The 12,070-nt window shown below is 53.2% G+C and overlaps 1 protein-coding gene across 1 annotated transcript in view; it reads left to right on the forward strand.

The window, feature by feature from the left end:
- Window positions 1–11,613, forward strand: part of PDIA5 (protein disulfide isomerase family A member 5) — an 89,408-nt gene extending 77,795 nt beyond the window's left edge. The window contains exons 14-17 of the mRNA XM_078066724.1: window positions 62–192; window positions 4,310–4,380; window positions 10,873–11,007; window positions 11,384–11,613. Coding sequence (XP_077922850.1) covers window positions 62–192; window positions 4,310–4,380; window positions 10,873–11,007; window positions 11,384–11,464 — 418 coding nt within the window. The 3' untranslated portion in view covers window positions 11,465–11,613. The remainder of the gene's footprint in view (window positions 1–61; window positions 193–4,309; window positions 4,381–10,872; window positions 11,008–11,383) is intronic.
- The last annotated feature ends 457 nt before the right edge of the window (window positions 11,614–12,070 follow it).

Below are 12,070 nucleotides of genomic sequence, written 5' to 3' on the forward strand. Positions count from 1 at the left end.
GGAAGTGCTTGCCCTTACGCAAGCCTCTCCTTATGACTGTCTCCCTTCCCCCACACCGCAGCCCTGAGGCCCCGCCACCCCCAGAGCCCACCTGGGAAGAACAGCAGACCAGCGTGTTGCACCTGGCAGGGGACAACTTCCGGGAGACCCTGAAGAAGAAGAAGCACACCTTGGTCATGTTCTATGCCCCTTGTAAGTAGCTGGGTGTGAGGCCAAGGGGCGGGCCAGACCAGACCAAGAAGATCCTCCCCAGGGGCCAGGGCAACCACAGGTGGACTCTGGGCTCCTCTGTACTGTGAACAGGGCTCCCCGGTCTCATTCCAGGCTGAGGCCCTTCAAAATCCAGGGCCTCCTTCTGTCAGCTCTGTCAGGGTCTCTCCCTCTTTCTGGGGAGCCTTTCTCCCATCAGTCCTAAAGTCCTCTGCTTCTGTTTGTGGCAGGAACCTGCCATAAAATTATTCGGTCTCCTCCTGTCCCTGGAATCTTCTAGGCTGCCTGCCTCCCACCTGCCACTTCCTTCCACCCCTTGGCTCCCTCCACCCCACTGGGCACTGACTTTACCTTCAAACCTTGGAATTTAGCTGACCCATCTTGGCCTCTGCTTTCCTTATCTTCCTAAGCATCCCCAGCCCAGCCCCCTCCCTGACCTTCCCACGTGGCTTTGACGCCATCGGGTTTGAGGCTGTGGGAAAAGCACACCACATTGTTCTGAGCTAGCTTCCCCTCGATCCCCATTTTTTATCAGAGTTTAAGTTGAGGAAGTGACACGAGTGTTTGTGACCTTCAGATTTTGTGCGTTCCACTTTGAAGTTCATTGATACTTGAAGGGAAGGCTCTTGAATTTCCCACTCTTCTGTTGCCCTTGTCTCTCTCCCCCAGGTTACAGCTCAGCTTAATGGAGTGGGGATAATAAAGCTTCGTGACACAGAGAAGCCAGGCAACTCAATCTAGTCATAAACCCGCTTGCTTGTAGCCAGCCCTCCTGTTGGCTCCCCTCCTGCCTCACTTTTCGAGTGTCAATAATCTGTAATGTCTCTCCTCCCTCTCACTTTCTGGGAGGGGTTGCCTCCCGCCTGCCTTTCCCAGCCTCAGACCTCCACCTTCAGGCAGCCAATGTGTCCCTCTCTTTTTGCCTTTCCTTCTGCAAGTGGGAGTGGGACTTGGGCTCTTTCTTGCTGAGCTTCTCGCTGTCCTCATCTGTCCTTAGGACATGCCTGGAAGGCTGAGTAGATTTTAAGAAGTTGTCTTCCATCTGGGCAGAATGGGGTGTGCAGGACCGAGAGCAGAGATTGTGTGACCTACCCGAGGCCTTAGAGCAATGTATGACAGAGCCCTCCCTGCAGCCTGGGCTGGTGCTCTTTCTGTCACAGACGTCATTCAGAGAGGAGGAGCTTTCTCAGCAGCAGTGAAAGCCTGGCCACAGAAGTCAAGGTCCTTGATCGGCTACTGGGTGGACTTTAGTACATCCAGACTAAATACTTTGCCCCAGAAATGCTCCCATCTTTTCCCCAGACCTCTGGGGTCAGGACTCCTACCCCCTGGGCTGCTAAGGACCCCCCTCACAGAACCACTGTTTGCTGGGTGGTATCTGGGGCCCAGGATACAAGGGAAGGAGGCATGGTCCCTGCTTGGCCTCAAGGGCCTCATAGTCTACTCTGGCAAGAAGCAGCTCGAGACAGCCCATTCAGGGCCACTCCACTGAGCGACTCAGCTTCTGTCAAAGGGCCTGGCACCTAGAGTTTTCCTTTTCCTCTACTGCATGTTCCTGTCCCTGAACTCTGCTCCAGATTCCCAAGACATGCTCATCAGGGAGGTGGATCTTTCCAAAAACAAGTCTTTTAAAATTTTTCAATTATAAAAATAACATATATATTTATTTATAATATATATGGTATATATCTCTTTATGCTTATTTATATATAAAGAACCTAATACTACAGGAAGGTCGTACCCCTGATAAAGGTAGGTATAAAGTAAAAGCAAAAGCCAACCCCCATTGCCTTCCCCAATCTCTACTCCCTCCCACCTCCTGCCTCCCCACCCCACTTCCCACCTCCCCACCATGTCCCTTAACTTCCCAGCACTACCCCCCCCCGGCCCCCACCTCCCCCCACCTCCAGCTTCCCCAGTTTCTACATAGATCTTCCTCCAGCTGTTTCATTGTTCTTTCCTGTTCCAAGCCCCCGCTTCACTCTCAGTGGTCTGGTTCCAGTGACTGCCCTTCTTAGGCCGGCTTGCTGAGTCTGTAGCATTGGGATTTTCTGTCCTGTCCTCGGTTTTTGTTTCTGACTCCCCTCTCTGGGAAGCTTCTTTGGTTTCCTGCTGCACAAAGGTGGTGCCTTTTTAAAGAGCCCAAATTAAAAAATCATGCCTCTTTTGGCCCACCTGACACCCCTTGGAAACATCTTCATGCCCTTTCTAAAACAATCTCCCCTCCAGTTATTCATCTGCCTTGCTCTTTCTTTTGGATCATGATAAAATTAGATGTACAGAAGGTGATTAATCTGAGACCTAGATACTTTAAATTGATGGTAATAGGAATTTGCACTAGGCTGACAGTTGCCTTTATACTTTCAGTAAGCAGAGAGCTTAAAAGGAAAAATTAATAGTGATACCAGATTTGGGGGGAGGGGATAACTTATTTCCAGCCAGCCTAATGCTGTTAGTGGACATCCAAGTGCCACTCAGGAGGGACCTCTAGGTGCCGCAGGGGTGGTGCTCTGACAAGCCTTGTCAGCCAGCACATTGTGCCCTCTAAATGTTTTGGAATATATAAACCATCATTCCTATAGAGTGTATAACATTTTCATGAATTTGAGCTATTCTTCCCTCTGCTGGGTCAAATTAGTAAAGTGTTTTTATAATTGCCATTGAAGCAGTTAAAAAAAGTCATCTTAGTATCTGCCCCAAGTGAGGCTGTGCTAGGCCCTCTGTGGCATTTCTGTTCTGATAGGACCTGTGACCAGCCCAGCTGTCTTCTCTGCACCTGCAGGGGGTGTGGGGAGAATCCCTTGACTGCCCCTCCCCATCGCTGTCCACACTGTTCCGGGGCCAGCTGGCTACTTGGCCAGCCGCCCATCTCAGGAACTGGCTCAAGTGCTCAATTCACATTAAAGTTGTAGCCTAGCCTTAATTTGGTTTCACACAACTCTTTGAAATGCCAGTCATTATTATCTTATTTTAAAAAGAGAGAAAGCAGATGAGCAAAGCCATTTCTGGTCCCCACGTAGGCTGGCCCGACTGTTGGCCAGCTCTCCCCGTGGGGCATTTGGCCTCTCCCACCTGTGTTTTGATCAGAATTAATTACCAGTGTCAGGAAATTCCTCCCTCAAAGCAATTCTGTTCTCCTGGCAGTTGTGTTCAGCGTCTGGGGAATGGTTGGAAGAAGGGGGTTTGGGTTTGGATCAGCTAATGCTGAGGGAGGGGCCGAGAAAGGGGGTCTGTCACATCAGGTGACAGTAGCACCACTGTGACACGCAGGGCCTCTGGAGTTAGGGGTCCTCGTCCGCTGGGATAGGTCTGTTCCCTCAGTCAGGAACCCAGGCCCTGAGAAGCGTCGGGGACTCGCTGTAGCTGATCCTCCTCTCAGCCTGACCTTGGACCTCCCGTCCCTGAATCCAAGGATCAGGTTGATTGTAGAGCCCGAGGGTGGAAGGATAGCATGAGGACCAGAAGCTGGGTTTGGCCGCTTGGTCCGGGGTGGGGATTTGCTGGGAATGAAGAATTTAGCAGCAGGACACGAGCAGTAGGGGCTCAGGTGGCATGGTTCCTCCTCCCTCCACCTTTCCCAGTCCCATTCTCTCAGGCCTGAAATGGACAGTGGGTACCGCTGTCCCTAGGGAAGGAGAAGGGGACTCTGTAACCTGCTCAGAGAATCCTGAGCACACATCCTCCTTTTCCAAGCCCAAAGGTCCCCTCTCTACCCTAGCTCCAAGGGCAGCCCTCTGTGGAAGGAGTTTGCAGAACAAGACCACAGCAACCATCTCCTCCACCCCCAGCCTCTTCGGCCGGGTGTATGATGGGAGGATGTGGGGTGGGAGATCCCGGGCAAGAGCAGACCTGACATTTGCACAGGAACCTCTACAAAGTCCTTGTGCTGACAGCAGACACATGGGGCAGTGTTTGAGTGGCAGGGTTGACACGTGGACCCTGACAGTCTGGCGTGCAAGGGGTGGAGTCAGATGAACCCCCACAGTCTGTTGGGTGGAGGGAAGCTCCTGGAAAGGCTTCTCTGTCAGTGCCAGGGAGGGCCCCTGGCTCTGCAGCCTCCCCTGCATGAGCAACATTCGGTCCTTCCCCTCCCCTGCAGGGTGCCCGCACTGTAAGAAGGTCATCCCACACTTTACCGCCACCGCCGACATCTTCAAAGATGACCGAAAGGTAAGGATACCCTTCTTCATCTCTGTCCTGCCTCTGACTTTGCTCTGCCCCACAGCTCTCTACCTCCCTCCCTTCCATTCAGGTCCCCTTCCTGAATAGACTCTGCTGAGATCAGGGAATTCCTGGGAACCAGGACATTCTTTTCATAAGGCAGGACAGGGCAGGCTGAATTTCTGCTGTAAAATCAGTTAAAAGGGATACACTGCACTGTTACAGCCCTTTCTGGGAAGAGGGGGTTGGTAAAGGGGTTATCTATTTATTTTTAGCGCTTGAATCTTTTTGCAGTAGGATTTGTAGTCATGCATTACTTATATAATTGAAAATACAAATAAAGAATGTCCAACAAAAGTCAACCGGAGGCAGCCAAGGTGGAGGAGAACAAGGCTGTCTTGCAGAGCCTCATCCCACCGAAATAAAAGGCTCCTGCTGATGAAGCATAAAGTTAACAAGCTAGAACTACAGATTGGATTAAAGTGTGGGGAGAGGGCACCCCCAGGCACCTCCCTAGGCAGCTCCACCAGCCAGGGCAGTGCAGGCTGCTACCAGGTGAGGGCAGTGTGTGACTCCGGGGCCGAGGCGTGGTGTGGCAAGGGCAGACCCTGGAGCTCAGGCCCGGTGCGGCTTGAATGCTGCTGAGCTGGGTGGCTTGGAGAAGTCCTATCGACTCTCCAGGCCTTGAGTTCTCTTCTCGCCAAGGTTGGGGTCCTGCTCTAGATGATCATGAAGACTCTTCCCAGCCTGGGACTCTGTTGTAGGAATGTGTCCCCCAACAGGCCTCAGAAGCATGCTCATACACACCCAGGCCCAAAGTTGCATGCATGTGCACTGGGTGAGATGCTTAGGTGCAGCTGGGGCAGGCTGGACCCACACGCCAGGAGGCGCTGGACTTGGCCCTGGGGGGTTGGCGGTGATGGCACGTGAGCGCTGTACAGGGACAGCAGGTCAGAGGGAGCCGGGCTGGAGCACCGGCACATGTCTGGGGAGGGGGATAAACTCGGGACTCAGACCCCAGGACCCTTCCCTGGACTCAGGATGTCCCGTTGTCACCCACAAGGTCTGGCTGTGCCCTTGAGGCTCCCTTCACCCCACCAGGAGGGAGTAGAAGGACCAGAAACCTTTTCTCCTTTGCCTGCCCCTTGACCTGTATGGAGAGGGGCATGGCAAGAAGGGGCTTCCTGTCTTCCAGCTCCCTCCCCACCCACTGCCCTCTGCCACCCAGGGCCAGTGCACATGCAGGAGTTCTGGGGAGGTTCGGCCAGTCCCCTAGGACTCCCTCACAGTCTGGGTGTTGCTTGGCGTGGGGAAGCCTTTGCTCCCTGTAGCCAGCACGGGACTGGCAGGCATTCCACATTGACTCCCATCGCCCCACCCCATGAGACGGGAGAGTGGCTGGGGTGTGGGGTCTCCCCGTCCCCTGGCTGCTCAGGTCTGTGTGGCTCCAGGGTCTGTGAAGGGATCACCTCAGTCCAAGCGGGGCCAGGCTGGCTGTGCCCACAGTGAGCAGCCAAGGGCCGGTCCTCCTCTTCCTCTCTACCATCTGCTGATGCACAGGGATGCCATTTCCACAGGGACCCCACTAAGACACTGATAAGCCTTTGCTTAATTGTCTCAACTTGGGCCAGTAACGTTGCTGGCCTTTTCCTGCGCTCATTCCCTCTGTCTGTTATGTCCTCTCTCCTCTCCTTCCAGCTCCCTGTGTTCCAAGCCAGAGATCACCCTCACTCATTTCCAGGAGCACATTAAATCTCTCTGCCCCTCTCTGCCAGGCATTTGGCAGGCCTGGGTTTCCTGGACGTGGCTCTCAGTAACACCAGGGAAGCATTTGCTCTCGGCCTGGGGGACTAAAGTTACTGGTGTCACGATTGCTGGGTGCCATCCTAGAACTGTCACATCAGAGGTCCAGGGATGGTTCTGGGAATCTAATTTTTTTTCTTTTTTCTTTTTTTTAACAGAGGAAGAGAGGGGCGCCTGGGTGGCTCAGTTGGTTAGGCGACTGCCTTCGGCTCAGGTCATGATCCCGGGGTCCTGGGATCGAGCCCCGCATCGGGCTCTCTGCTCAGCCGGAAGCCTGCTTCTTCCTCTCCCACTCCCCCTGCTTGTGTTCCCTCTCATGCTGTCTCTCTCTCTCTCCCTGTCAATTAAATAAATAAATAAAATCTTTAAAAAAAAAAAAGAGAGAGGAAGAGAGAGCAGGGGAGGGGCAGAAGGAGAGAGAGAATCCTAAGCAGGCTCCATGCTCAGTGCAGAACCTGACGTGGGGCTCGATCTCACGACCCTGAGATCATGACCTGAGCCAAAATCAAGAGTTGGATGCTTAACCGACTGAGCCACCCAGGCACCCCAGGAATTTGTAATTTTTAAGAGCTGCCTCTCGTACTAACCACTGGCTGATGTTTGGGGACTGGTGGCCCATCCCTCTCCTACTCATGAGGGATCAAGGCCCAGAGAGGAGCTATGTCCCTTGCCCAGGGACACGCAGCTGTGGGTCATGGACAGCCAGAACAGTCTCTTGACTCCCAGTTTTTCTGGATACCCTGTGCTGCCACCTCTTAGCTAGAATTGTATTCCCCGCCCCCGCCCGAAGCCAGTCTCTGTTCCTTCCCCAATCAATATGCAGTTGGTTGTTCACTTCCATTTTCATAGCCAAAGTCAATATTAGCTCCTGCAGAGATTTATTTTACTGAATCAATAAAGCCGCATGAGGCAGCTCATATTTTAGCTGGGGAGCCTCCACCCCCTCCCAGGGGTGGAACTTGAGCAGTTGACACACTGGCTGGAGAGAGGGCTGCATGCTGCTCGTGTTAGAACCGATGGCGGTAGGGAAGGGGCCACGGAGGACATGGGCCTGAGGTGGAAGGCTGGCGGGTGCAGGCAGGGGTCAGGGTACCACTGGGCCAGCAAGGTGGGGCTCATCTCTCACTGCACATCCAGGTGTCCCCAGCCTGGGAGTCAGGCTGGCCGGCAAGGTGTGAAGGTCATCCCAGGACAGGCGCCCTGAGGCAGAGGGAGCTGCTGTAACTTTGGCCGTGGTGTGTGTACTCCCTTGCGTTGACGAGGCTGTCTGTCCATCAGAAAGGAAAGCTCCCTGAGGGTAGGGACCTCATTTGTCCTTGAATTTCCTCCAGTCTTGACGCCTGAAGCCTCTGTAAATGCTGACTGAATGAAGAAACAACAGCATTTGATATCTTTCGAAAACTCCGCTCCCACTGGTGCTTGAGAGCATTATGTCACGTTGTCCTCGTAGTAGCGTAACCAGCTCGGTATTAGCAATCTCCCATTTTACAGAAGAGATTGAATCTTCGAGAGGTTAAAAGTCTCTTCCAAAGTCGTCCAGCTGGGAAGGGGCTGCTCAGAACCAGATAAACAGGCATTGTCAGAGGTCTCCCAGAAGCAAACTCAGGTTCCGGGACTCGTGTGTAGGGGGTTTATTTGGGAAGCGGCCTCAGGGATAGAGGAAGGGGGAGCAGTCAGGAAAGGAGCCAGAGCAGGTGTATTAATGAGCAGATTGGTGCATGCGTAATTAGGTTCAGTCCCTAGAGACCTCACCACGGACAGAATCGCCTCAGCCAAAGGTCCAGGAAGCCAAGGGACATGTCCTCAGCCCTGTCCGTCACTGGCCTCCCTGGGGGCTCCCTGCAGCCGAGAACTGTGGGTGCCAGTGGCAAGTGTTTGGCCAAGGGGTCATGGCAGGGTACCAACCACCGTGGAGCAAATCTAGAAGTGATAGTGCGCACTCAGTGCTGTAGTCAGTCAGTGTAAATCTGGAGTGGGTGTGGGGGGCAGGCATTTAGACAGGAGAAATGGGGATAGGTGAGAAGAGGTTTATTTGCTGTCTTCTTTCCAGAGTCTAAGCCGCTTCCTTCAGAAAGAGCCGCACTCAACTCCTCTGCTCCCATAGAAATGGAGTGTGGAGGAGTCTTTGCAGCCAGAAGTAGCCCTCGGTGTGTATGTGGCTGGCAGCTGGTTTAGGGGATTCAAAATAAGTACACATTTTTAGTTTAGTCAGTTTATAAAACTGTACAGTGTATTTCCCGCGGCTCCGGGGCATGTAGACAAATTAAATTCATAATTTAAAGCAGAAGCAGGGAGAGCAGCAGCCTGGAGCAACCCTCATCAAACACTTCCTCGGCGTAGCAGAGGCGCCTTGGCCCCTCACCGAGGGCAGGACGCAGACAGCTGCCCGGTGGGCGCCGTCTCCCCTGGGCTGAGCCCCAAGAGCCGGAACGCTGAGGACAGCCAGAGGAGCACCTGCCTCGTGTTTCTGAATAATTCAGAAGGCGTTTTCGAGGGTGAGCTGGGGTTCTCAGAACCTTCAGGGGCCCGCCTGCTGGCTGGGTGGGCCAGGCTCCATGCGGACACCAGCAGACGGCACGTTGAACCCGCCGGAAGGAGACGGCTGCCCCTCCACTCCAGCCACATGTTGCCTGTGGGAATGCAGGGCAAATGCCATCAAATCTGGCTTTTAAACAGAAGCCAGAGAGCCACACTGCTATATAAAATCTTTGGGCTCTTTTTCGAAGTTGGCAGCTAATTCAGGTTTATTTTATTTTATTTTTTTAAATTCTATGTGGGCCAAATAGAACAGGACTGAGAGCCAGATATGGAATGTGTGCAGCGAGTTTGCAAACTCTGCTCTAAGAAGTCTCATCGTGCAGACATTCTGTAGCTGAAGTGGGAGGGAAGCGTGAGGGCCGGGCAGGGGCAAGCGTGGCCCGCTGGTGACCAGAGGGCAGGCTGCGCCTCACTCTTCACTGTCAGGCCTGCTGCCGGCACAGCAGTGGCCCCTCTCACCTGGGCACAGGGGCAGTGAGCCGCGAACGTGACTGTCGGTGGCCTGCAGGGCTCTTCTACTTGGAAAGGGGGCGTCCCTCCCCATGTGAATAACCCGTAGCCGTAGAACCATGTGAATTGTGGCTACTTAATGATTTGAAATTTCAGGCATGGTGATCATTCAGTCGGAATGCCTCATGGGCCCTGGTTCTCATTCCTCTCTCTGGTGCTCGTGTGGGCTGCTCCTCCTGGGCTGGTGCTCCCTGCTCGGGCCTTCATGCACCTGCTGCCTCGTCCTGACGCAGGTTGTAGATCGAATACCGTCTCCTCGGAAAGGCCTCCTTGGCCATAAAGCAGCCCCTCTGGCTATCGTGTTCTTGAATCACCCTCTTTTAATTTCTTCAGAGCATTCACCGGGCTCTAAACAATCTCACTTGTTATGTGTCTACTAACTGCCTTCCTGCAGTAAGAACGGCAGTCACTTAATGGCTGGACTTCTTCAAGGTCACCAGTGTACTCCTAACGTAGCAGCCCTTGGGTAGATGCTTCCTCTTATCAGAATCTGCCCTCCCCTCTTCTGTAATGCTTGTGTTTGGTGCATTGCCGTAAAGCGACCTTCTCCCCTCCTTCCCTGCTTTGTGACCCTCAACAGAAAGAAGGTTCCCCAGGTCTGCTTTATACCCTCTTATTTTAAAAGAACAATAAATAGTAAGGGAAAACTACCAGCGTGTGGAATTTGGTAGACGGGCAGGAAGAGGCCAGTGGCCAATTTGGGAACTTCCTTCTGCCCGAAAACTCTGTTTGCTTTCCTCATGCTGAACTCTTGCGGTTCCTGGAATGTGCTCCCCTGGCTGGAACTTCTTTCTCCTCCTCCTCCTCCTTCAGGCCACTGCTCAGATGGCAAACCCTGCAGAGCACCTTTGTGCCCCTCCCTTGGCGACCTGGACCACCTCCATCCCTCACATCTCCTTTTGTGCCTTGGAATTGTGTCTGTCTGACCCCTCTGACCAGACGCTGAGCCCCTACTAGGGACAGAGCTCGTGTCTGGGGCCCATAGGAGTGATTATGATAGCAGCGAACATTTCCTGACTACTAACCATGTGCCAGGTCCTGTGCCAAGTCACCTCCCCTGGATTCTCTCGCTCGGCCTTCATAATATTCTGATCACCTATGTATTGTTATTACCCCCGTTTTACAGATGAGGAAACTGAGGCACCAAGAGGCTAGGTCATTTTCCATAAGTCTTACTATGCTGCCAAGCCAAGATTTGCACTTGGGAAACCTGACTTCAAAGCTCTTGTTCTTAACCTTGGTACTCGACTGCTCCCCGAACAGATGTTCAGGAAGTGTTAGTTGATAAATGAATGAGTCCCACCATGCCTCACAGAAAGCATCACAAAACCTGCGGTGTTTACAAATGCTCTCAAGTCATCATTTCCTTCATGGCCATTCTACTCTTGATTTTAAAGGGTGGTCTGAGGGCACTGCAAGCTAAGTCCCCTAACCTTACCTGTCTGCCTTGAGAATTGGAAGCAAGCAGCGGCAGTCTTCAATGGAGCTCTGAGCTGGGGAGGCTTTGCTTCAGCTCATCCTCGCTATTGAGAAAAATCAGAGAAAGCACATGGCGTGGGCCTGAAGTGCGGTCTCTGTGCGGAGGGGCTGGGCCTCGGGTCTCACACGGGAGGCCCCCTGCGCTGACCCCGCCTTTCTTCGGGCCCGCAGATTGTCTGTGCTGCTGTGGACTGCGTCAAAGAGAAGAACCAGGACCTGTGTCAGCAGGAGGCCGTCAAGGCCTACCCCACGTTCCACTACTACCACTATGGAAAGTTTGCCGAAAAGTATGACAGTGAGCGGACGGTAAGCTGGGGAGGGGCACCCGCCCTGAGCTCTTTCTGTTGGGCAGGGAGACAGCCACTGAGAAGGACAGCCAACGCCGCAGAAGTCAGCCGTGTGCACGCCGCTGGGAAGGCAAGGGCCGCGGGCCTGGCTGGAAGAGTGCCCCCAGAGGTTGTCCCGGAGCCCAGCTCCCAGAGCCTGGCTGGGTTCCAGGGCTTCGGCAAGGGCTCCTCCGTAGCCAAGCAGACCCTCCCCACATGGGCAGCCACCTCCACTGGCCACTTCTCTATGTCCAGCGGAGTGCACATGGAGGGTCAGGAAGAGGGGAGAGGGGGAGAGGGTGCACATCTCCATCAGGGTAAAGGCTTTTTTCTCTTTCTCTTTCCCTTCCCGACAGGAACTGGGGTTTACCAATTTTATTCGAACGCTCCGGGAAGGAGACCATGAGAGACTAGGGAAGAAGAAGGAAGAGTTGTAATTTCTGCCTCAGAGAAAGCTTTTCCATTACACTGTGAATGATAACCTGTTTTGTTGTTCTTTCTGAATTTCCACGTGTTCTGAAGACAATTTTTTATAGCCGCTTATGGCCATTTTGTACAATTTTGAAATAAAATCAAACCAATTGTTTGGTGGTGTAGGTCGTTTCCACAGAGCCTGTACTAATAGAGATGGAGAGGTGGATACTCGTGTTGTCCCTTATGCCACGTCCCCTCCTGGGAGGTAGAGAGCCACACGCCAGTGTCCCATCTGCCTGGGAGAGACGCATGAGGGCGGAGAGTAGGCACGAGGAGGGTGGCATGGAACAGTGCCCTTCTCAGCCATTGGAGAGCAGAACGGGGAGATCCGACCGCAGCATATCCTGTTGGAAATGACTGGTTTAGGGAGGAAATATGTTAAGATAATCAGGGAAAACGAGATGCTGAAGCTTACGGTCACCAAGTACTATCTTTTTCTGGATCATTTCAGTTTGAGTTTGGGTGGGTTTTCCTGGAACTCATTTACATGTTTCTCTTTCTTCAACTATTTCTGTCTTCTCTTTTCCTCTCTCCAGTCCCTCCCTGCTCTCCCTTCACAGAAAAGCTGA

Source organism: Halichoerus grypus, chromosome 1, assembly GCF_964656455.1.
Source record: "Halichoerus grypus chromosome 1, mHalGry1.hap1.1, whole genome shotgun sequence".
NCBI lineage: Eukaryota > Metazoa > Chordata > Mammalia > Carnivora > Phocidae > Halichoerus > Halichoerus grypus.